Source organism: Archocentrus centrarchus, chromosome 23 (assembly GCF_007364275.1).
Source record: "Archocentrus centrarchus isolate MPI-CPG fArcCen1 chromosome 23, fArcCen1, whole genome shotgun sequence".
Lineage (NCBI taxonomy): Eukaryota > Metazoa > Chordata > Actinopteri > Cichliformes > Cichlidae > Archocentrus > Archocentrus centrarchus.
In genome coordinates, this window is record NC_044368.1 from 18606222 (window position 1) to 18631599 (window position 25378).

Sequence of the window (25378 nt, forward strand, 5' to 3'; positions counted from 1 at the left end):
TTTATACCGCACGGCGCCGGAGGGGATCCTCTCCACCGCTGCTGGGAGTCTAGCTGCCTGCCCTCCGGAACAGGCTGAGGCGGCAGTGAAGAGAGTGAACTGGGTGGCCAGGGACCTTTATATCCCAGGTACCGGGAAAACGCTTCCTCTGGCGTCATCCCACTTGGCTCCGGAGAAAACTCCCTCCGCTGCCGCCGAGAATTCCTCTTCCTCCGTTGTTGCTCTGACTGCGAGAGGGAAGAGGGGCGAGTGAGCGGAGAGGCAGGTGCGGGAGCGGCTGGAGCCAAAAACAGTCCGTCCCCACGATAAACCTGCGGCTTAGGCTGTAGAGGTGAGCGGCGTTGTCGGGGACCCTTCCAATATTCGGGTCCCCCCAGAGCCAGGCGAGAGCCGCTGTACACCTCCATATCCGCGGGGTCCATTCTGGTCGCGTCGTTCTGTCATGTATCGTCTGTGTGGCAGGCAGGAAGGAGGACCCCAATGCAGGACACGCCAGGCACAGGTAAAAGGTAATTCAACTTTATTATCAGGTGCACAACAAAAGGCCGGACTAGGCAGAGCTAGTGGCAAAACACCGAGCAAAATATGAAGGCCGAACAGGATACACAGCAGGAGACATAGACGACGACGCGACAACAGGCACTGAAAACACTGGACTTAAATACACAAGAGGCCTGATGAGGGAAGAGGAAACAGGTGGGAACACAGGTGACACTGATAACACTGACGAGACCAGGGGAAGCAAAACTAAACACAAGAGACCAGAACTGGATGACTATCAAAATAAAACAGGAAGTAACACGATGGAACAGAAACGCAGACCTGACACAGAATACAGAGAGAACACCAGGGACTAGAAATAACAATTAAACCTCACAACCAAAAGAAATCCCAAAACAGAACAGACAAAATGAAGCAAAACAAAAACACACGGGGTCCTTTGGACCCCGGACCACGACACCTTTATTGAGTGTGTCTTGCTAATTGCCAATAATTTCCACCTGTTGTCTATTCCATTTGCACAACAGCATGTGAAACTGATTGTCAATCAGTGTTGCTTCCTAAGTGGACAGTTTGATTTCACATAAGTTTGATTTACTTGGAGTTATATTGTGTTGTTTAAGTGTTCCCTTTATTTTTTTGAGCAGTCTATTTTTATTATTGTATGAATAAAAAAAAATATTGTGTTAGTTAGCACGCTTTGGACAGCGCTAGGCTAGCTGTTTCCAGTTTTTATGCTACACTAACGCTAACGTACTACTCAAACATACGAGCAGTATTACAGTATTACATAAAGCATGTACACTTTTTCTCTAATTACATGGAAAACTAACATGCTGGTTTGGTTTAACAAACAAATAGTCAATGTAAAGGTGTAAGCCACATTTTCAAGCAGCAAGGCTTAATTCTAGATGGTAACACATCAGAGAAGCACTAACTGTGTTTAAACAACTTTCACCTGCCATGTCCTATTTGCAGATACTACTCCACTCCACTTCACGCAGCAGTAGAGATGTTATTTCCACTTAGAGTGGGCTTAACACTTCATTGGGTTTCATGATCCACTGTGGAGATTTTTAAGGGAAGCACAACATTGAATGACATGGAACAGTTCAGGTACACTGACAAACAAACAAGTCACAGTTCAGTTTATTATTTGTTAAACTGAGTCATTTCAGACTTCAGAGAGCAGGCGCTGTGATGTGAAATATTTTCTGTTCAAATATCAACCCACATGCATGCTTACAACCCTAAAAGCTTCCACTCACCAGTCTGTGTGCTGATCATCAATCACCAGCAGGATCTTAGGCTTGCGTATCACAGGCTTGGCTGGCTGAACGCTTCCTGCAGAGGCGCCTTCAGCTGCCGCGGCTGCCGCTGATTTAGCATGCGCCGCAGCTGCCACGTTCTGGGCCATCTGTGCACTCTTCACCACGCTGGAGAAGGAGCTGAGGAAGCTCCCTGAGCCCGAGGCCGGACCAGAGGCTGAGCCAGAGGACGGGCCCGAGGATTGAGGCTGACTCGGGATACTCGGGGGCTGCCGCCTCTCTGTGGCCGGGGAGGCAGGAGATGAAGTGGACGAACCTGGCGGGGTCGGCCTCTGCAGATCCATCATGTAGCCATTGGGGAGGTTGGCCACAAAGCTGCTGTCTGACAGGCGCCGGCGAAGGTAGTTCATGGTGATGGGCTGGTGGGTCAGTCAGGCCAGGTGAGGTAAGAGGGAAGTACAACTGTAGTCCTAAAAAAGGAGAAGAGAAACAAGAGAAAAGGCAAGCTCAAAAGTGCTCTTTATAGCTGATTCTGTCTCAATCCAACAGTCTGCTGATTTTGAAGCTGCGCCAATCTTCGGTGGAGTGGTTGCCTCTTTGATCACATTTTGAATTGATGTATCCATAGAAAATCCCCTCAGTGCTAAGAAGCATTTTAACTTATTTTGGGTAATTGCTTGCAGCCAGCAAAATTAATGTTTTGATTCAGACTAACTGCTCTAATCAGCCATGTTTCCAGCTCCAGCAGGCAGCTAATCAAGCAAAAGCAGCTCTGATAAAAACCACAGAAAATGAGTTTAACAAAGTTAGAGATTAAATGACGATCACAGTGGAGAACGTACTAAAGCACAGTGAGGATGAAAGTTATGGCACTGGAAACTGTACACTGAGTTTACAGGTAACAACAGAGAATTCCTCAATAGGGAAAAAATGCCTGTTCTTAAAATGAGTGTACATTAGCAGGATGCTACTGTTTCATGCAACTGGCAACCTCCAGGGCAGTTGCTCCCATGGTCACTTGAGGTTGGCCCCAAAATCAAGTCAATCTCCATCAACTCCAATGTTAAAATTCACCATTTTTGACAGGAAAATAACATTTTACAGCCTAGTAGACATGGACCTGTTTGGATTTTGGCAGAGTTTAACGTTATTGGTGATGCTGTTTGATTGACAGATTTGGCAACACATTCTGCTTATAGACAGTCACTGTCTGCAGGACTTCAGCTTATTTCAGGCACTGAAATGGACTGAAGTCTCTGCTGTGTTTGTACCTTACGGGACTTTTTTTTTTCAATAGAATTATATGACAAATGTTATAACCTACTGTGATGTACACCCCATCTATAAAACTTGAAGTTTTGGTAATAAACACATGTGTGTGTATGTGTACAGGTTATGGATGCAGGCTAGCACTCCACACTCTGATCTAAATAAAAAATGTTAACGTTGACATTTCAGAATGCAGAGTGCAGAAACCAGTGTGTGGCATGAAGGCAGCAAAATCCATCTTTTATATTTTGTAGACAAAAATTAAACCAACGGTAAGAAAAACTAGACACTGTTTTTTTATTCTAATATATAAGTGGTGCTATGATGGCAAAAAACCAAAAACAAACAAAAAGTCTGTGTAAAAGTAGATGTAGTGGCAGCCGTGGCCAATGAGTCAGAGCGACTCATCCACCAATCGGAAGGTCGGTGGCTCGATCCCCAGCCCAACTTGACTGCACGTTGCAGTGTCCTTGGGCTAGACAGTGAACCCCAAAATGTCCCTGGAGTATCCACTGGAGTGTGTGTGTGTGTGTGTGTGTGTGTGTGTGTGTGTGTGTGTGTGTGTGTGTGTGTGTGTGTGTGTGTGTGTGTGTGTGTGTGTGTGTGTGTGTGTGAGATGGATAAAAGAGCTTACAGCATTATAACGCTCTGTATGGATGGTCAAATGAAGCTTGTAGTAAAAGTGCTTTGAGTGCTCCATTAGAGTAGAAAAGCTTCATTCACTTCTATTAACAGTGGACTGTCTCGTAAGTAAATAAGAGTTTTTGTATAAGACCAAACAAAGGAAGTGAAAAGGCTTTCCCACTTTTCTACTTTTTGACGTTCACACCAATAAGCATCAGATCTCGGGCAAAATGAACCAGAGAATGAAAGCAGAGTCAGAGCTGATATTACTGTGACACTGACAAGGCGTTTCACTGTGCTTTTTATAACAGCTATGAATCTGTTAAACCTGATTTGCATATGATGAAGTAACCCGGGCAGGGTGGGACAGAAACCGCTGGCAAATAATTCAATGACGCAGCCGTGATGATGCAAAGTCAGACGAGATTCGCAGCTCATTTCTTTGTAAAGCAGACAAGAGGCAGTTGGAAGAAAGAGTGAAACAGTTATATAACACATGGAAGCCAGTGAGGCAGAGGAGAGACATTCAAGCAGATTAGCTATCAAACTGCAGTGAAGCACGCATGCAAGCATAGGGGAAAAGAAACCCCTAAACCTGATTAAAACTCGGCTGCTCCCATTGCAAATGGAGCTTGGATTAGATGAAAGTGCATTTCTTATTGTGGCGTCATGTCTCAGGCGGATGCTACCACTGTTTGTGGCTGTGTTTTTGTAGTTAACAGGGGAGGAGAGTCTGACAAGCCTGCAGGATGTGGGGCAAATGTTACATCTTGACAAGTTAATGTAGTCAGGCTATCGCCGAAAGGAAGTTTCTGTGAGACTTGTAGCTTTTACCTTGTCATTGTTAGGCAAGACACTGAACTGACATCTGAGCTGCATAGAAGCTGTGCAGCATTATTCTGCTTAGCAGCAGCAGGATTATAGCTGTTAGCAGTGTAACAATGTGGCTCTCTCCAGACTGAGCTCTGCGCTCAGAGACTAAGGACTAAACACCTATTAATGTCAGTCAGGTGAGATGAAATATAATAACCACTCAGTCTCCACAATGACCTGATGATTTACATGCTTTTACATGTAGACACAACATTCATTTGGAGTTGCATCTTCTCACCAACTGGCAAATTAAAATACAACATTCTCTCTCCACTTAGCTCTGCTAGGTCCTGAGAAAAATATCTGGCCCTTAAGCTGCTAAATGTTCTGTTATGCTCCCCTGCTAGTCACTAATTTACACCTTACTGCTGTTTGCTGCTGGGAAAATAGCATACAGTGATATTATCATGGCTCCCTGCTAGTGAAACAGGGCTGTTGGGAGAGCAGTGAGAATGAACCAAAACACTAAAGCTGCAGGGTCTAAAACTATAAAAGTTGCTAACGTTCTCCACAAAGGTGAGAGAAACTGCAGATATTTGACTCTTTTCACATTACACAAAACTGAAAGACTGTCAGTACTAAAACTGTGATTTATGCAGCTTTAGAAACAGGTCATTAAAGTGGCATTAAAGCAGTTTTTAACAAATGTTACTGAGGAAAAATGTTACTGTACATATTGTATACAACCCCAGTTCCAAAAAGGCTGCGATGCTGCATAAAATGTAAATAAAAACAGATTCATAAACTCATATTTTATTCACAGTAGAACACAGAAAACATAACAAATGTTGAAACTGAGACATTTCATGAAAAATATTAGCTCATTTTAAATGTGATGGCAACAACACGTTTTAAATAAAGTTGGGACGAGGAAACAAAAGCCTGGAAAATTAAGTAATACTAAAAAGAAAGAACTGGAGGAACATTTTGAAATTAATTAGGTTAACTGGCGTTGAAAACGAGCATTTTAGAGAGGCCGACTTTCTCAGAAATGAAGATGAGCTGAGGTTCAGCAATCTGCAAAAAACTGCATTTACAAATTCAATTCAGTTCAATTCAAATCAAAGTCAAAATGTGAAGACTTTGCCTATCTCATCATCTACAGTACATAATATCATCTACAGATTCAGAGAATGAGGAGAAATCTCTGTGCATGGGACAATATTGGACGTCCATGATATTCAGGCTCTCAGGTGACAAAACCAGGTGTGTGTCATGGAAATCACTGCATGGGCTCAGGAACAGTTCCAGAAATCACTGTCTGTGAGCACAATTTGCCATGCAATCCACTATTATTATATTCATCTGGCTTCTCTCACCCACCACTTTAACCACACCCTGGATCTTGTTGTGACATATGGAACAGAAACTGAAGACTTAACATTCCTTGAAAAGCCTCTTTTGTCTGATCATTTCTAAATAACATTTACATTTACTTTAATGACTACACAGCAGTGGGGAATAAGCTTTATTACAGTAGAAGTCTTCCTCAAGTGCTGTAACTAAGTTTAAAGATATAATTTCTTCATTGTTATGCTCTTCCGTGCTATGTGCCAACACAGTGCAGAGCAGCTACCTAAACTCTGCTGCCTCAGAGACAGATCATCTCAGCAGTAGTTTTACATCCTCACTGCGTAGGGTACTGTGGCTTCTTCACGAATAAAATTTTAACCATGTGTTAAAAGTGTTTGATTCCTCCTTGGCTTTGATTCACATAAACTCTATCACACATTACTTTTTCTTTCACTTGAGGAACATTTCTAAATCGAGCGCTGTAGTCTCCTCCTCTGATCTGGAGAATATTGTTCATGTGTTGTCATGCATGTCATCTCGCCTAGACTGATTATTGTAATGCCCTATTTACTGGTTTAGACAAATCATCTCTTTCCTCTAAGCAATTCAAAATGCAGCAGCTAGACTCCTAACTCACTCTAGCAAATGAGCACATATTACCCCTATTTTATTCTTGGCTCCCAGTTGGTTTTAGAATTCATTTTAAAATTCTCACACTTACATACAGAGCACTAAATGAACAAGCCCCAGACTATTTATCTCAGCTACTTGTTAAACATACTGCTGCTCACTGCCTTTGTTCACAAGCTCAAAATCATTTAGTTGTCACTTCGTGAATTTTCATCTGTGAAAAGCACTATGTAAATAAATTTTACTTACTTACTGATAGTAACTTCTTCCAAAGTGTCAATGTATCTCTTAGACCCCATTCCTACAAAACTGCTCAAAGAAGTCTTACCATTAATTAATGCTTCAGTCTTAAATATGATCCATCTATCTTTATTATTGGCTACATACCACAGGAGGCAGTAATTAAACCAATACTTAAAAAGCCATCACTGACCCAGCTGTCTTAGCTAATTATAGGCCAATCTCCAACCTTCCTTTTCTCTCAAAGACTCTTGAAAGAGTAGTTGTAAAACAGCTAACTGATCATCTGCAGAGGAACGGTTTATTTGAAGAGTTTCAGTCAGGTTTCAGAATTCATCACAGTACAGAAACAGCATTAGTGAAGGTTACAAATGATCTTCTTAGAGCCTCTGACAGTGGACTCATCTCTGTGCTTGTCCTGTTGGACCTCAGTGCAGCTTTGATACTGTTGACCATAACATTTTATTACAGAGATTAGAGCATACTATAGGTATTAAAGGTACTGCACTGCAGTGGTTTGAATCATATTTATCTCATAGACTCCAATTTGTTCATGTAAATGAGGAGTCTTCTTCACACACTAAGGTTAATTATGGAGTTCCACAGGGTTCTGTGCTAGGACCAATTTTATTTACATTATACATGCTTCCCTTAGGCAGTAATATTAGAAAGCATTGCATCAATTTTCATTGTTATGCAGATGATACTCAGCTTTACCTGTCAATGAAGCCAGATGACACATCAATTAGTTAAACTGCAGGAATGTCTTAAAGGCATTAAGGCCTGGATGACCTCTAATTTCCTGCTTCTAAATTCAGATCAAACTGAAGTTCTTGTACTCGGCCCCACAAATCTTAGAAACATGGTGTCTAACCAGATACTTACTCTGGATGGCATTACTTTGGCCTCCAGTAACACTGTGAGAAATCTTGGAGTCATTTTTGACCAGGATATGTCCTTCAATGCACATATTAAACAAATATGTAGGACCGCTTTTTTTGTTTTTTTTGCACAATATTTCTACAATTAGAAACATCCTGGGTAGAAATGAGTTTCCTTTGAAGGGTGGCTGGCCTCTTGCTTAGAGATAAGGTGAGGAGTGCGGCCATCTGGGAGGGGCTCAGAGTAGAGCTGCTGCTCCTCCACATCGAGAGGAGCCAGTTGAGGTGGCTCGGGCATCTGATTAGCCATCACCCAAGAGGTGACCCTCTTGGGTGATGTGTTCCAGGCGTGTCCCACTGGGAGGAGGCCCCGTGGTAGACCCAGGACACGCTGGGGAGATTATATCTCTCAGCTGGCCTGGGAACGCCTTGGGGTCCCTCCAGATGAGCTGGAGGAGGTGGCTGGGGAGAGGGAAGCCTGGGCTTCTCTGCTTAGGCTCCTGCCCCCGCGACCCGGACCCGGATAAGCGGAAGAGAATGGATGGACGGACGGATGGAAACATCCCATCTCAGAGTGATGCTGGAAAGCTAATTCATGCATTTATTACTTCTAGGCTGGACTACTGTAATTCAGCCATATGTGAACATGATCCAGAAACCCTGCCATCCTCTCTGAGCCAAAGCTCATTTAAAATGGACTGAAGAAAAGTGAAAATGTGTTCTGTGGTCACACAAATTGAAATCTGAAATAGCTTTTGGAAAACATAGATGCAGCATCCTACAGACTAAAGAGGAGAAGAACAATCTGACTTGTTATCAAAGCTCAGTTCAAAAGCCTGCATCTCTAATGAGATGCACCAAATGCACCCCATATCCCATCCAGGCTTTTTGGATGGGATGTTACTATAATTAACCACACAGAAAGAAATATTATTTGCCAGATACTTGCACTGAAAATTCTCCTAAAAGCACCAATAATGCAAACAGAAGTCAGTGACTGCAGAACTGAACCAAGCTCAGGGAGGGGCAGGCATCTGCTGCAAACGGTTGGGGTGAACAGGGTTATATTAAATTACCTTCTGCACAGTTACAAATATGAGAATGAATGATGGGGGCTAAAACTGTTTTTTTTGTATTAGGCTGTAAACATGTTTATTTCTGATCTAAAGTTGGATATTTTAACATGGAACTAGACGAGCAGAGCTCAGTGACACACAAGAATCAGGCACATCAGGCTTTAATTCTTAGTAGTATTGTTTTATAAATAGATTTCTTTCTTTTTGTCAGACTTTACAGACTATTACTTGAGTTTAGGGATTTTTGCTCAGGAGTATTGTCTGGATTAGGATCCCAGTTGTCAGCAAAAACACCAAAACAGGAGCCTTAATATGCTTTCCAGCAGTTAAGCTCAACAGTGATGGGGCGTCCCCCCACCCCAACTCCCCAGGAATTATGCTTATGTGTCAACCACAACAAAGTTTATACAGAGCAAACTAGCCAGGGGTCAGTCACATTATAGTAAACTGAAATAGTAGTAGCTAGGAAATAGAGAGAATAAAGAGAACAAACAGTGGCAGTTACAGACATACAGCTGCTGACTGGCAGCTCTGTCCTCTTTGTAACTGCTTGATCTCATTGGACAGACACGCAGCTGTCTGATGAAATGCTGAAAATCACTATCTTTACGCCTCTGGCACATTTCTACTTTCTCAACACCCCCTAAGCCAATTTCCCTCTGTGCCTGAAGTTCTAAAACCCTTAAAGGCTTTGCCTCTTATTTCTCTCAGCAGTATACCCACACACTGTTACTCCTGAACAGGTGGCAACACTGCTCATGGGATTTTAGCAGGAAGCAGCAGAAATAGGTTCAAAGAGAGGCGAAAGATTGCTGTTTGATACGGCAAAGCTTGAGTTTATATTGAAATATCCAGTTATTCAAAAGCTTGTAGAATCGTCGGGTGTTGTGTTTCAGAGAGCCTGCTGGGGATCAGTATAAAAACCAATGGCAACAATGTGGCAGTTATGCTGAATCATATTTGACATAACAGCCACACTGGCTGTTGCCCGAGTGGCAAAATCAGCAGCGTATAAAAGAAATATTAGAGAAAACTGTAACAGCCGACAGGACTTTGGCTCAGCAATAATCACAGGCTTAGCTCTGTAATGATGGGGAAGGCGGATGATAATGCTACACCATACTCTGGACCCCTGCTGACGTACAACGCTTGTTTTTCTATAATTAAAAATCTCAAAACTGACAAGGAGAGAGCACGACAGACTCAACAGCTCCTTCCTGTTCTTTCTTCCCTCACATCCTGTCTGTGAATCTGTTACATCTAGCAAATAATCTGAACAGCTCTTCTGTGAATTTACACACCAAAGCCTGATAGGAGCGCTGACTAAGTGGTGGAAGACGTGCAGCAGTGCCGCGTCATCTTCTTTGACCATTCAACAGGCCTACCCCTGTTATGCATGTGCCATATTTACATCATGGCATAAAGTATAAGGAGTGCCATCAGAAGTGCTCCCCACTGTGTTTTTCAAGTACCTGGGTCTCCTAAACACCTTGAGAACAGGTGTAGTTCATGTGGGTGAATTTCTGGAAGTGTGGACCCTAGTGGTGAGGAAGAGGGACGCCCAAAGAGGCCTCTGCTATTCTTTTAGTTTTTCCTTGCAGTAATCTGTGTAATCTAAAATCCGAAGTGTTTTTAACTTCCTTCTAAAGGCTCTTACAAGAACATACAAACCAAAACATTAAGACATGGACAGATATTGTCTGCGAAACTGTTACGAGCTTGCAGGGATCAGTGCTCATCTCCCTGGTGTGCAGCATATCACCACGAGGAGTCGAACAAGGTTTTAATTATTCATGACAGTCTGAGGTGAGTGGCTGGGGGGGTGTAACTAGTTAGAGCAAAGCATAGCTGCCTGGACTCGAGACAGAGCGAGGCAAATGAAATTACAGAGAGGTGGGAGAGCAGAGAGACAAAAAGCTGGGAAAATGAGTTGGCTCTAACCTGCCCCGAGGCATTCAGGGGGATTATTAATAAATGTGTGGGACTCTCTGCCAGATTGATGCTCACGATGTTACTATCCTGGAGCTGTACAGTAAGAATTCCTCGGAGGCAGCACTGTTGTCACGGTTACCATAGATTATATTAATATTCATCAATCATCATCAGTCAGTCAGTCTCTCTGTATACCTGTGCAGGATACCGTTATTTTCCTTTGGTGTTTTTGGAAACAAATCAGTCTAACATTTCAACAGCAAGCATCTTAATCTACGGGGCAGACATCTGTGAAGTATGCCGAGCCCATTAAGGTTTATCAGATCCTTTTAAATTACCTTGACCTCTTCTGTAGCGCCATCCTGTCTCAAGCCTCAAAGAATAATTAAATTACTGTTGTGTTTTTGCTTCAGTTCAATGCTTTCGCCCGCCTCAAGCTAAACAATATGTTTGTTTTTTCAAAGCCAAGTGCCAGGCTTCCTTATTACCTCTGGCTTTTTTGATTAAAGTATGATACTTCTTTACACTATATTAGATTATTTAACTTCTCCTACTAACATTTAACCCAACTTTGATGTTATTTCTGCTTTTTGAAAAACTAAAACAGCCTGGCTGTAATTTTATTTTTCAAATATAATGCTATAAGCCATGGATATCTTTTAATTTAATTTTTTGATATCTTCCCACCCGCAAGTTAGCTGTGTGCCATAGTAACAATAAATCAATAAATCAGGGCAACTTTCTGGTCTGGACTGAATTATCTCCAAAAAGAACCATTTCCAGTTCCAATTAATGATTTTAATAAGATTTTAACCCTATAACGCCAGGCAATCACCGCTGAAGTGCCAGTTACTTGCCCTTACTAGTGGCGAACAGCTGGTTAAGATGTAGCATATCAGCGTGGAGTCGACTTCACAGCCATATAGTATTACATATACATATAGTATTACAGGGGTATTACAGTATTTGTTGCTGAAGTCCGCGAACGGCAGCACTTTTGAAGTATGCTGTGTCACGTTTGACACATTCGGAGGTATAAGGTTGATGCATTAATGATCTCAAAATCATGACTCCTGACAGTTTATGTGATCCCTAAAGATTTTCTCGTATGAGGCTGCCATTTGTGGTTTCAACTCAAAAATCCCATTGATTATTCTTTAATGATTATCTAGCACCATCATCAGGCCTGTGAATAATGAAGAACAAAGAGAATCCTCTCACCATCTGCTAATATTAGCATGCTAACATGCTAAAGTAGGGTCACAGACAAACACTGAATCTGTTCAACATCAGCATGACATTGTTTTGCACATGTTAGCACTTACAATAGATAGCATCTTAGTTTTACACCAGATGTCCTTCCTGATGCAACCCCCAAATCCAATTTGGGGGTTGCATCAGTTGGTGACCTAATGGGTAAACCATTACACCATGGAGCCACCAGCCAATAGGTTGTCAACTCTCCTTTGTATATTATCATTTGAATCCTCAAGTGTGGCATTTTAGAGAAAAGGGCCACAATAGGATCAATATTTGAATAAAAGTATCGAGTACTAAATTATCCACTAATGCCAGCTTGCGTTCATAAACTAGACCCAGATACCCACCACTTAATGCCAACTAACTTTGCTGAGGTGGCACCTGGCAGACAGCTAGTGGCTAAACTTGTCTGTATTCTTGACAGTTCCTGCTCATCACCCACCATCATAAAGCTGGTCATTAGTGGATATTCCAGGCTCCATTTGCCTAGGCAACCCTCTAATGCAGGGGTCCCCAACCACCAGGCCGGGGACCAGTACCGGGCTGTGGATCATTTGATGCTGGTCTGCACAGAAAGAATAAAAAGTATTATTTGGATTATTTTTTAAATTTACTTTGGCTGGATAAATTTCCGTTAATCTGCATGGTATTTTATTTTGGAAAAACAATCACTTAGGCGCACTGCTCTTTTCAGCGCTTGACTCCAATTTTTTTCACGCACGTAAGCAACTAACTAGTAAAAATGAGTAAAAAAGCAAATGTCACTAGAGAGCTTCTTCAAAAAGGGGGAAATGCCTAAGATTGAGACAGCAGAAGGCTCCAAAACTGCCACCAAAACGAAAGCTGCATTTAAAATAAAATACCAAGAGTCCTGCTTAAATTACGGGTTCATTACATCAAGTGATTCACATGCTCCAAGCCCGCTCTCTATAATATGTGACGACTGGCTATCCAACGAAGCCATGAAACCTTCAACACTGCTTCACCACATTGAGACCAAGCACCAAGTATTAAAAGACAAATCTTTGGAGTTTCTGAAAGAAAAAAAAATGTGATCATGAAAAACAGAAGCAGTTTTTGAAGGCCATCACTTCATCAAATGGCTGCGCACTGACAGCATCGTTTTTAGTGGCTAACTGCATTGCTAAAGCTAAGAAGCCCTTTACTACTGGCGAAAAGCTGATCCTGCCTGGTGCCCCAGATGGGACTGTCTATTTGCAGAAAAACTAGACTGCGTTATGGTGGGTTGTATTATATAAATTACAATGTAACAAAAATAGAAAAGAAAGGGCATAATATAATTACATTTGCATTATATATGTAATAAATAGATTATATATGGTGCACTTTAATGTGTTTTGTATGCGTGTGACCACACACACACACATCCCTGCTGCTGGTCCAAACTGTCTTGTATAAAACCAGTATTTACTACCCTGTTATGTCAATCAGCAGTATCCTGTACTCTCATTGGTAGTCGTTTCCATCACTCACCTCAAAGTTGAGGAGAGTTTATCTTGTGACCTGCCTAGTTGCTTCACCAGCCTTTTATTTTTTTAACTGTAGTCCCTTAAATGTCATGGACCTTCTATGGTTTCTGGTCACCACGTCGCTGCAGATTGTTCCTTTTGTGAACGCAGCTTTAAAGCTGCCAACAGGAAAGAACCCAGCCCTGAGTTTGTTAATCTGGAGACAAACTAAGCCTTTCATTAGGAGACTAACATGGATACACTGGCAATAAGACATGAGACATCACCAGGAATAGTGGCAGAACAGTAGGGCCTTTACATTCAGATATCCAGATGTCAGCTTTAGGGTGCTATAGTTCTATAAGTTTAACTAAAGCATTTTAACAATGTGCAGCTTCTTTTATAAGATAAGAGATAAGATAAGATAAGATAAAACTTTAATGATCCCACGACGGGGAAATTTGTGCATTACAGCAGCCCAATACAGAGAAAAAATGAAAAGGATGAGTAAGAACAAGTAACTAAACTAAAAACTAAAATAGAATAGAATAAAATAAAATAGCAAAAATCTATACACATATACATAAGCACTATATACATAAATATATATATATCAGTGTCAATACCCACATTTACATATACACACACATCAAAACACTATATACAGATATCAAAATATTATATACATTTGTAGCCGGTAAGGTACACATTATAGTTGTAAATTGGGGTTAATTCAAAGAGCTATCAGTAATATTATCACATTTCCAGGTGTCTCAGCTTACCTAAGTAGCTTACTAACACATAGCTTTCTAACAGCCAGCTATAAATAAGATGCTAAGATTGTCCTTTGACATAAATCTAATGTTTTTATCCAGCTAAAGGTTTTCAGAGTATGACATGTTGCACTTTGTCTCTCTCTCAGCTTTGGCTTTCTTTTGGTGCCAGTGGCCATTCAAGGAACTGCAGTTTTTGGGGCTTTTAAGTTCATTCAGCTTCATTATTCAGGCCCAGAGGCTACATCTTGCTAAATATGGCCTCACAAAGATAATAATATTTCCCAGTATATGGCTCCAAAACGTATTTAAATTAATCAGACTGTTACTGCCTTTGAACAACATTTGGGAAACTAAAAATACAATTTCATCTGCACTGAGTTTATAGCTTCCTCACCGTATTATTTATCACTTGGCACCTTTCATATGATAGCACACACAGACTGTTAGATGTCACACACTGTTCCATATTTATCCTTTGTGAATAAAATAATTCAGACTGTAACAAAACGACAGCATCATCACATAATCTACAGTGTTTCTCCTGTCACTTAGCAACCCACACTCACTTTAGCTACTGCAGTTACTGCAGTAGTCCCTCTAACACTACACCGACCTTACTTTTCAGGAACAGGGATGTTAACATGACTCATCTTTGTGTGCCTAGCACTCTGCCACCTTCTTCATGCTGCTACTGGGAGTATACGAGGAGGCTATAGAGCAATGGAAAGAATATCTTTACCAAGCTGTCGTCATACAAAAGTAACATCAACATAAAGCAGTTACTTCAGTCTCTATCTACTATAGTTAATGCACAGTTTTAAACAGTCTAGACTATGACTATATGATTTTACTGCACTGCACTTTATTGATGCTAATAAATATATTCTATAGTGTCCATGCTCACCACAGAATGTGTTCAGAGTAGAAAGCTTTCTGAACAGCAAATATCTGCATTAGCATTTGCTATCTGCTAAACTCTTTATATAGTTTATAGTGGCTCCAAATTCTTTTCAATTGGTGCATCACAATCAGTAAACTGAATGCTTTGCATGGTTAAGGGCACACTAAATAAAATGTAAAAATAACATTTTTGCCATATCTTCTTCCAGATCCGTGATCCACAAGAAACTCCCAACACCTCAAAAGTTGCATAATACTAATTGTACAATATTATAACACTGCACCCTGTTAATTTCCAGTATCTTCATCTCCCTGTCCTTTCTCGCCTCTGCAGCGGCCGAGACGTTTACAGCAAAGATGGTATGTCGAGTTGCTGTGGGAGGGTGTGTGGACACCTTCTGCTTAGCTGATCAGCCATTGCAAAACTTGTAAAATGGCAGCTTGTGAAGACACTGTTAGCCTCCGGGGTGTTGATTTCAGTGCACCAAAATGCTAACATGCTGTGAAATGCTTTCAGTGCACTGCCTCTGCTTTCTACCAACTTTACAAGTACTTTCAAGCAAGACAATCTGCCAAGACATAATTTAGATAATGGGGACCTAAATCTGATTAGGAATACTAGATCAACTCAGCTTCAAAAACCATGAAGCATTAGAACTAAACTGAAACTCTCAGTGATTTTGCACTTAAAGAACAGCCAGGAGGAGCAGGAAAGTCATCCTCGAACTGCAAACCTCGATGCTTCAAGTGCCACAATGCACTCAGTGACACAACAGTCTCAGTTCACTGTGAGTGTCTGCAGCAGCAGCAGCAGCAGTGAGGGGCTGGTGAAGCGAGGTGTCACCGCCGAGTCACCGCGGTGGTGACCGAGCCCAGCCGTCACTGCAGACACTGCATTAGTGCACGTACACAGAATCAGATACGAGGCAGCCTAAACGTACTGAAGCACTGCAGAGGTTAGAGGCTCATCCATCCATCAATCAATCTCAAAAAATCTTTCACTTAACAGAGACGACATCTTTCAGTCGGGGGGGGTGTTAAACAAAATTCTGATTTTCAGCATTTCAAATAAAACACCAGCCCCGCGTAATTCAATACACCATCCATTCCCTTCACATCTGAGCTGTGACCAACAGGTTGTCAGTGAATCACTTCCATAATAGCAGCATCAATGGCATACTGATTCATTCAGAACAAACCAGCCTCCACATTACTACAACTTGTTTCTCCTCCTCCCTTCACTAACTGCTCTATTTTCTGCATTAACTTTGGTGCACGTCCAGTAGAGCTGCTAATTAAGGACAAAAAGGTCACTCTTATTTTGTAATTCATCTTTTAGCCAGAAAGAAGGGAATCATTAGCGGCTGCAGCCTTTCACGCTGAGGAGCAGATAGCTGGTTATGGACAGCTGCATCTGCCTCCTGATGGCGTCATTATTATTTCATGGCGTTTATTTTGCACTATGGCGTCATTGGTAATAAATATTAATAACTAAGGTGCATCCACAGAAGTTCACAGCGTAAAATTGCATTACATGCATTGTATGTTTGCAACACTTAAGGATCACGGAAATTTTAATTCACCCTTCAAGTTTTTTTTCCACAACAATTAACCTCTGTGGATGAATAAGAAGATTTTGGGTGTGGCATAATCTGATCTGTAGCCCGGCAACAAAAACAAACAGCACAGCCGTCATTCAAAATCATCATTACTAAATTCTGATTGTTGAAATTTAATATGTGATGCCCCTTTTTCCCCCCACTGAGCCCACCCACCCATTTTAAGTCCAGTTACAAAGAATAATAATAATAATAAAAACAGTCATTCAAATGTAGGTGAAAAATGTGTTTATCTCATCGCCCATTATCACACAGTAACTGAGGACACATATATGCAGTACTCCTTCTAACTGTAAATATAATAAATTTAATCTGCTTAGTGCCAGACAGCAAACGGGCAAAATTAAACTGCATCCACACTGGAAGTAATTCGTAGTGATGTGGCGACAAGAGACAATAGAACGTCAACACACATCCAAACAAAAATTTATAAACAGATGATGCATATTGGGCGTGTCCCCAGATGCATTTTTCTCAACCTCAATAACGCGACATCACCGGATTGGTTGGTTGGTTCTAACAGAGTTACATTAGTTCATGTTAGCTAACTAGTGACAGAACCGATAACTCAGTGCAAAACAAAGAAACTAAAACTGTTAGCAGCAACCAACCAACCAACCAACCAACCCAGTGACATCACACTCTGTACTGACAGAAGATGGCGCTACACATGCTCTGAAAACACTTTAAACACTTATTTCTTAAATCCAGCTTCAGAGCCACAGTTAACTCTGTGATAGTTTTTATAGCAGGGGCTCCATGGTGTAAATTAGCCTTTACCCATGTAGGGTTTCATGTCCACTTTAAGAGCACAGGGTAGGGCAGTAGATACATTAGAGGGTGACCTAGGCAACCAGAGCCTGGAAGGTCCACTAGAAGAATTAGAGTAAATATTGGACTTACATTAACCAGACAGCCACAGATAAATGATGCTAAAATATTCTTCTGTGTATTGTATTTATGTAAACAGATAACACTAATACAGACTGACCGATACAGGATTGTCCAGCTACCGATATTTACTTGTGTCCGATACTACTTTCATATTAATTTTATATTACCTTATTAAATTTTTTTTTTTTTTAAGCTTTCATATAGCCAGTAACATGCTATATTGTCATGATACAGATATATCAGATATACAGATATATCTGTAATGGGCCAATATTGGAGCTCAAAACTATGCTAAAAACACGCTCTTAAAATAATGACCTAAGTCATTTTTTAATGAAAAGTTTTATTTCCACCTAAATCATCATATTTTCTATATTTGGTTCAATTTCTGTATTTTAATAAATATTATAATAAAAACAGAATGGTCTGGATGAGCATATAAAATAGAATATAAAAGCAAGCTTCTATTGTAAAACAGATTAGAGAAAAGTAGCTCAATTAGGGCTAAAATATGCTCTTCCGCACCAGTTTCACGTCTCTAAATGGGATCCACACACACAGTTAATGTAGACTGACAGGACAAGACTTCCCACTCCCTGATCACAGTCATGACATGGATAGCCCCTCTCCCCGCCTCCCCTCCCTCACAGCGGAGGAGTGACTGGACTGTAGGCTGCAGAGACACGGCTGAGGGAATCCCTGCACAGACCCGCTGAATCTCACCAAGCTGCCAATTCAAATGAGTCTGACACAGCAAAAAAAAAAAAAAAAAAAACACTGCGCTCATGTGGCCAAACCGCCTCTTTTCCTTCCGATGAATCATAATCAATAATATGATGAATACCCGCAAAAAAAAAAAAATAAAGCTTCATTGTGTGCAGCAGCAGCTGTTCTCTCCACACAGAACAGCCCGCAGCAGGAAGCACAAACACGCCGACAAAGGCTGGGAACAAAAACGTGGGCACGATGCTGGGAATAAAAAAATAAAAAAAACGCAAACACGCACAATTTACCTGAGCAGCAAGATTCAGGGATCAGTAAGTGTCGGCCGATGACTCTTCTTCTTCTTCTTCGTCTTCTTCTACTGATGCTGCTGCCTCTTCTTTTGCGCTCAGGTCCACGGTCCTCCTCAGCCTCCCAGCCAAGCCCCCCACCCTCTCTCTCTCTCTCTCTCTCTCTCTTTCTCGCTCTCTGCACAATGCATGCTGGGAACGTGAGAGGTGTAGCGTATTCATTACCGCAGTCGGTCCTCTAAGCTCATTGGTCGGATAATTATGTAAAAATGAATAAAACAAAACAAAGTTATTACAATGTGCTATTATGCTAATATTGTATTAAAATATCATGAGTGATGTGTTCAATGTGCTCTGCACAAATAGAAAAACAGAAAAAAGTGAAGACTCAGAACTTAAATGTGATATAACAGGAAGGTTAATAATCAGTCTGATGAATGGATGCAATCACTGAGGTATGAGTACAAATTTAGTCAGGTAATAAAAGTCTAAATGGTATTTAATCATCGCTATATGACAAGTACAGGAAAATAATAGCAGTCTCATTCCTGTTGTCACATCAACAAATTTGGTGGAGGCTGGAACTGTAAGCACATGATGCTGTTCTGCCTGCTGACTGTTTAAAATAAAACACATTTCTCAAACAGCCTGATGGAGGTGACTATGGGAATTACACCAATGAGGTGAACACAAACTTGCAGCTATGAAGAGGAGGAAGAGTAGGAAGACAGTTGGCCCAGATAACATACCTGAGATATGGAGATAAAGAGGAGGCAGGGGGCTTTTTTTTTTTTTTTAACACAATCTAATCTTGGAGAGGATGGCTGAGGAATGAAGAAAAATGTGCTGGTACCAATTTTCAAGAACAGCTTTGATGTGCAGAGTTGCAGTAACTACAGAGGGGTAAAGCTGATGAGCCACACAGTGAAGCTATGGGGACGGGTTGTTGAAGCTAAGCTGAGAAGAGAGGTGATGATCAGTGAGCAGCTGTATGGCTGTGTGAGGTCAGGCAGAACTCTCTGTGAACTATGACGATCACAGACAACACTGTGATCTGCAGTGAGAGCAGGGAGCAGATGGGAGAGAGGCTGGAGAGCTGGAGGTATGCTCTGGAGAGAAGAGAAAGGAAAGTCTGTAGAAGCAAGACAGAATTTATAGGTGTGAATGAGAGACAGTGAAAAAGAGAGGTGAAGAAGAGAGTGCAGGCAGGGTGGATTAGGTGGAGATGAGTGTCAGGGATGAGTTAGCAGCAAGAGTGAAAGGGAAGGTTTATGAGATGGTAGTGAGATCTGCTGTGATATGATGGTTTGGAGATGGTGGCGCTGAGAAGAAGACAGGAGGCAGAGCTGGAAGTTGGAGAACTGAAGATGATTTTCACTGGAAGTGACCAGGATTAGAAATGAGTACATCAGAGGGACAGCTCAGGTTGAGAAGCTCTGGAGAAAAAGTTGGAGAAACAAGGCTGGGATGGTTGGACATGTGCAGAGGAGGGAGAGTGGATATATTAGACAAAATATGCTGAAGACAGAGATGCCAGGCAGGAGGAAAAGTAGAGGACCACAGAGAAGAATCGTGAATGTAGCAAAGCAGGACACGCAGAGGGCTGATGTGACAGAAGAGGATGCTGGGATAGGGTGAGCTGTGGTGATGGTGATGATAAAGGGAGCAGCTGAAAGAAGAAGAAGAGATGAAGACAAATATGACTTCAAATGAATGTTAATATTGCTGCAGCAGCTCAATGCATTTAGGCATGTAGACATAGTCTAGATGGTCTGCTGAAGTTCAAAGTGAGCACCAGAATGGGGGAGAGAGGTAATATGTGCAACTTTGAACATGGCATGGCTGTTGGTGCTGAGATTGAGATCATCACCATTTCTAAAGTTTACAGTGAATGCTCCAAAAAAGAGAAAATATCCAGTGAGCTGCAGTTCTCTGGATGAAAATGCCTTTGTCAGAGGAGAATGGCCAGACTGCTTCGAGCGGACAGGAAGGCAACGCTAACTCAAACAACCACATGTTGCAACAAAGGTAAGCTGAAGAGCATGGACCAAAATCTCTGAGGAATGTTTCCACCGCCTTGTTGAACCTCTGCCACCAAGAATTAAGGCCGTGCTGAAGACCAAAGACGCTCAGATGCTTGTACTCACAACCAAAGTCTGTTTTATTTTTACAGGCATTTCTGATGCACTCAAGAGGGCAATAAATCAGCTAACAATGTTTTGATGATAGGTAGACTCCCAACATAGCCACTTAACATCTTCATGACAAAATTATTAATGAAGAAAACAGTGGAAAGATGTTAGTCATGCTGATATCAGCAACGGTAAATATTTGATAGCGAAATAGGAGTAAAAGTTGACCGCGCTGATGTAACAGAGTAATAATGACATCACTGATTTCTCTTAATGACCGACCGTCTGCAGACATGACGCCACAAGCAGCTCCTGAGTTTGTTTCACTGGGGTCAACACCGAGAGCTGATGCAATTTCATCAGTTTGTTGTGCGTAATGCTTGCATAAGAGCAAGAACCTCATAATGACTGCGCTCCTCAGACAGCAGCATCATAGGCACAAAACTGGATGAAGAAAACTTTTAATGGATTCAAGGATAAGAGTGTGAATGAATGTACAAATCCCAGGATTGTTTCGGAGCTAATTACGCTTTAATGAAAAGCTGCGGTCCATCTCCCAGCCCTCTGGATGCAAACACATTCACAAACGCTGCAATAGCAGCTAATTAATCCCACTTTTTATGTTGCACTGCAGTAAAACCCTCAGCATGACCATGATGGCTGTTCACAGATGCACACATGAATCAGCTTTTGTATGTATATTTTATGTCGCATCACTGCGTTCTCAAGCCTCTTTTGTTCCTTTAATAATATTGGTGACAGTTTAAGATCCATCCTACTCATGGCCATAAATCCATTTAGTGCCCTGGCTCAGTTTTACATCAGTGGAACAGCTGTTGCAGACAAGAACAGAGAAGGAGGCTGCATCCCCGAAGTGCAGTACAAATGTTGTCATCATCTCACAGCAGGACACATCTGTACAGCAGCTGAACACAAATAGAAACTGACATGACGGCGCAGCATCAGAAGATTGAAGTCTCTGTCTCACAGCAGTGGTACTGTTAGTGCAGTTTTTGCTTTTTTGGATGTTTTGCTGCTGTTGTTGTTTTGTTTACACCTATAGTGAGACTGTGGAGTCTCCGGAAATGACCCAGTGGATTATTTAGTATAGTTACAGCTACATTTTGGAGTTAAGAGAACTCCAGCAGATGTGCAAATTAGTAAAATGTAGATGCAGTAAAAGCATAGACTGTATATAAAAGATGGACATAGCTGTTGCAACATCATTCACTGGTGTTGTTTTAAAGAGTTTATAGGATGTGGAGAAAGATTAATGGAAAGTAAACCTACAGAGAGTCTGTAGAGACACATGTGCATGTGGTGCTCCAAAGCATTAACAGCCTGACACCATTACACTGTACAAAGGCTGAATGTTGATTGGTTGAAAAGTTGGTTTGGAACTGGACAGGGAACCACAGGACGGGAAGAAACATGCCAAAAGATGCATCAAATATCAAAAAAGCACAATCAGTGAGACCACTGGACTGCTTTCCTTTGCTTTTAACACTCAGATTCCATTTTTTGTATCTCCACGGAAGGCGCTAATCGAAAAGAAAAGAAAAAAAGCCTTAAAATGCACGTACTGTAAAAAATGCACGTACTGTAAAAGTTCACAGACTTTGGGTCTTAATACAACTTAACCTGCTTAACCTGAAAATAAGGCATTTTTAGAGCTGCAATGTGAATAACATGTCGCTGCTGTATGAGCATTCATCGTGGCTCCATTTCTAATAAAAAAATAATAATCCAGGCCTCACTCATCATGTACCATTTCAAAACACCAAGATGCCTCATCTCAACCAGAAGCTTCAAAAAGAGACTTTTTGAAGGGGTGATGTCACAGTGGCCTACTGCCATCTTTTATATACAGTTTTCAGGGATAGCGCAAGCTTCAAATTAAATAATAGTAATTTATCAGCAGTAATAACAAGTAAAGAAAAGCATTCACCACTTCAAATAATTCAAGGGCAAAATAAGATCACCACATGTCTCACGGAACAAGGAGTTTGCAAGATGTTTTATGACTGCACTGTCACACCTAAATAAAGCAGAAGTATGCAGCGTGCCCCAGTAGCAGCTTTGAGGGCTCTAAGTGCTTTGAGCTTAATGCCAGCACTGCTTTGCGAGGGCAATCACTACGGAGGGTTAGCAGTCTTAATTTGGCATATGAGCATACTACATTTGCTAATTAGCGCTGACCAATAAATAGGGCTGAACTGATGGGAATGTCATTAGTATTAGAATGTCATTCTCACAGAAGGAACGTCAGGGGACATCGGGAACTATGAATGTCCATACAAAACTGAAAGTCTATACAGCAGATTTGTTTCAGTCTGGACCCAAGTGGCGGACCAACATCTGAAACACTGATCCTCTAAAACAGTGGTCCCCAACCTTTTTTGAGCCGCGGACCGGTTTAGTGTTAGAAAATTTTTCCACGGACCGGCTTTTAAGGTGTGGCGAATAAATACGTCAAAATAAATGATACGACCATAACCAAGTGTGATATTTTCTACGTATAATAATAAAAAACGGGAATCCACTTTGTATTCGTATGCAACTCTATCAGCAGCGTTCTCGTAACATCCCGCCTCAACATGAATAACAGGCTCTCTGCCCACAGCGCTCCCTGGTCAGCTGTTAGAGCCATGGTAAAACATGCCTTCAAAATAAGATACACCGCAAAAACAAATACAGTAGAAATCACCTCAGTCGGATTCAAATGGCCCAGTTTGGGGTCTATTATCGAATTTCGCTGCAATGGCTTCTGCTTCATCTATGAATTTGCTTCTGCAAATTTTATAATCTGAAATTTTACTCGTAAGTGCAAGTTTGTAGCTTACACTTGCCACGATTGTCCCCGGTGAAATGAACTGATATAAACACTAAAACAATTTCCAGGCGTTATTAGTGTGTGTGTAGTTGTGCATGAACGAGCCGATGCATGGAAGTGGGCGGACAGGAGCTGAGGAGGGTTTTAGCGCTAAACTCATCCAGTTTATGCGATCACATTTAACTGGAAATTTATTACAATGGGACCAGATTTTTCATCCGAGGTAGGTGAATATCCGACGGATTTATGTGATGATTTTATTGGAATTAATGTTAGGAAAAATCAGGACCTGCAGATGCCATCCAACTAGAGCGAAAACCCGATTTATGCGACTTCGACTTAGGTGATTTTTACTGTATAAAGCGCATGAAAAATACAACTCACCATAACACTGAATCAGTGTAAGCCCCCTGAGCTTGTTTCTCTGATACTCATTTTTGCTGGCTTCTGGTTTGACTGGGTTCGGCCGATTTCACATGGAGCGTGGCTGCAGAGCCGCGGTGTCAAGCGCTGGAGAGTCAGTTTGATGGCTGGGTCTACCTCACTGCTATCCCCGGGGTTGATAAATAAAAATGGTAAATGGACTAGTTCTTACATAGCGCTTTTCTACTCTTGTTGAGCACTCAAAAATTTAAAGAAGCGTTATGTAGGTCAACCAACCGATTTCGTTAGACAGGCCTGAAGCTTCTGGGTTTAATTTTAGCGGTGACGTATCATGTGAGCAGAAACGTCTTGACACGTCAAGAGGAAGTCATGGAGGGAAGTAACGGAGCGAATCCGCCCATTTTTCAAAATAAAACATAGTTTAGGCGCAGATAATAAGTAAAACGGAAATAATTTAAGTTCTTTATTCTTTATGTGCGGCCCGGTACCAAATGTCCCACGGCCCGGTACCGGTCCACGGCCCGGGGGTTGGGGACCTCTGCTCTAAAAGACCACCATTTCTGTCTGAAGCTTTGCTATGTGAAGCATCACAGAAATATAGCGACCAACTCTAGATGTATCTCTACAGAGATACAGATGTGCAAAAAATAAATAAATACAGCAGTTACCCTTCACCTTTAACAATCAGCTGATCCACAGGTGCCCTATATTCTTCTATTGAGGCTGCACATGCATGGATCTCCTGACGGCAGCTGTAATTTACCAAACCACAGATATTTCAGAAACTCAACAAAAACTTCTCCTGCCATCAGCCAAATAAAGATCTGACTCACTTTCCCTCAGCCTGCGGTTTATGCCGCCGTAGCATTCTTCTATCAGCTGGAGCTAAACCGCTGTGACTCAGCAGAAGCATAAACATCTCACATGCCGCGAGGGCTGCATGCAAACAAAGCAGAAAGGAGTCATATTTAATTCATAAGTCAGTGCAATGCAGGAAAACCACACTGCCTGATACAGCGGAGCCTGGAAGGTCCTGGCAGCTGGACTCAGGAGGTCCAAGAAATGACAAGCCAGGGCAAGACTGCAGCCGCCACGAACCACACTTCAGACAGGAAGGGGCCGCTTAGGCTGGTTAATGTCAGTGGATATTTACTGTCGCTGGGTGGGCTTTTGCATCCTGCAGGGCACAGCTGCATTTCCCATAGGACAGCTCCATTTTAATGGGCAGCAGAGGCATAATGAAGCACGGGTGGTGGATAAATGGATGCAGCAGAAGTGGCAGCCAAATTTATTTTCACCCTGGGAACTGGGTCTTTGTAATCCAATGTGGAGGCAGAGCTGCTTGTCTTTTCCATACAGAAAAAAAATAGCTGCCTTTTAAACCAGAGGGGCATCAGTGCTCTCAGTTACACCAAACCAAATGTAATCCAACCAGCCACAGGTGCACTTAAGGGTTACTCGTTTGTTCAATGTAATATCATTAATACCAACAGGCTCAAATAATATAGATT

General features: G+C 41.7%; 1 protein-coding gene across 1 annotated transcript in view; it reads right to left on the reverse strand.

Moving 5' to 3' along the window:
• syn3 (synapsin III) overlaps positions 1-18638 on the reverse strand; it is a 118370-nt gene extending 99732 nt beyond the window's left edge. The window contains exons 1-2 of the mRNA XM_030719848.1: positions 18519-18638; positions 1770-2239 (exon numbers count right to left, since the gene is read on the reverse strand). Coding sequence (XP_030575708.1) covers positions 1770-2179 — 410 coding nt within the window. The 5' untranslated portion in view covers positions 2180-2239; positions 18519-18638. The remainder of the gene's footprint in view (positions 1-1769; positions 2240-18518) is intronic.
• Between the last annotated feature and the right edge of the window lie 6740 nt (positions 18639-25378).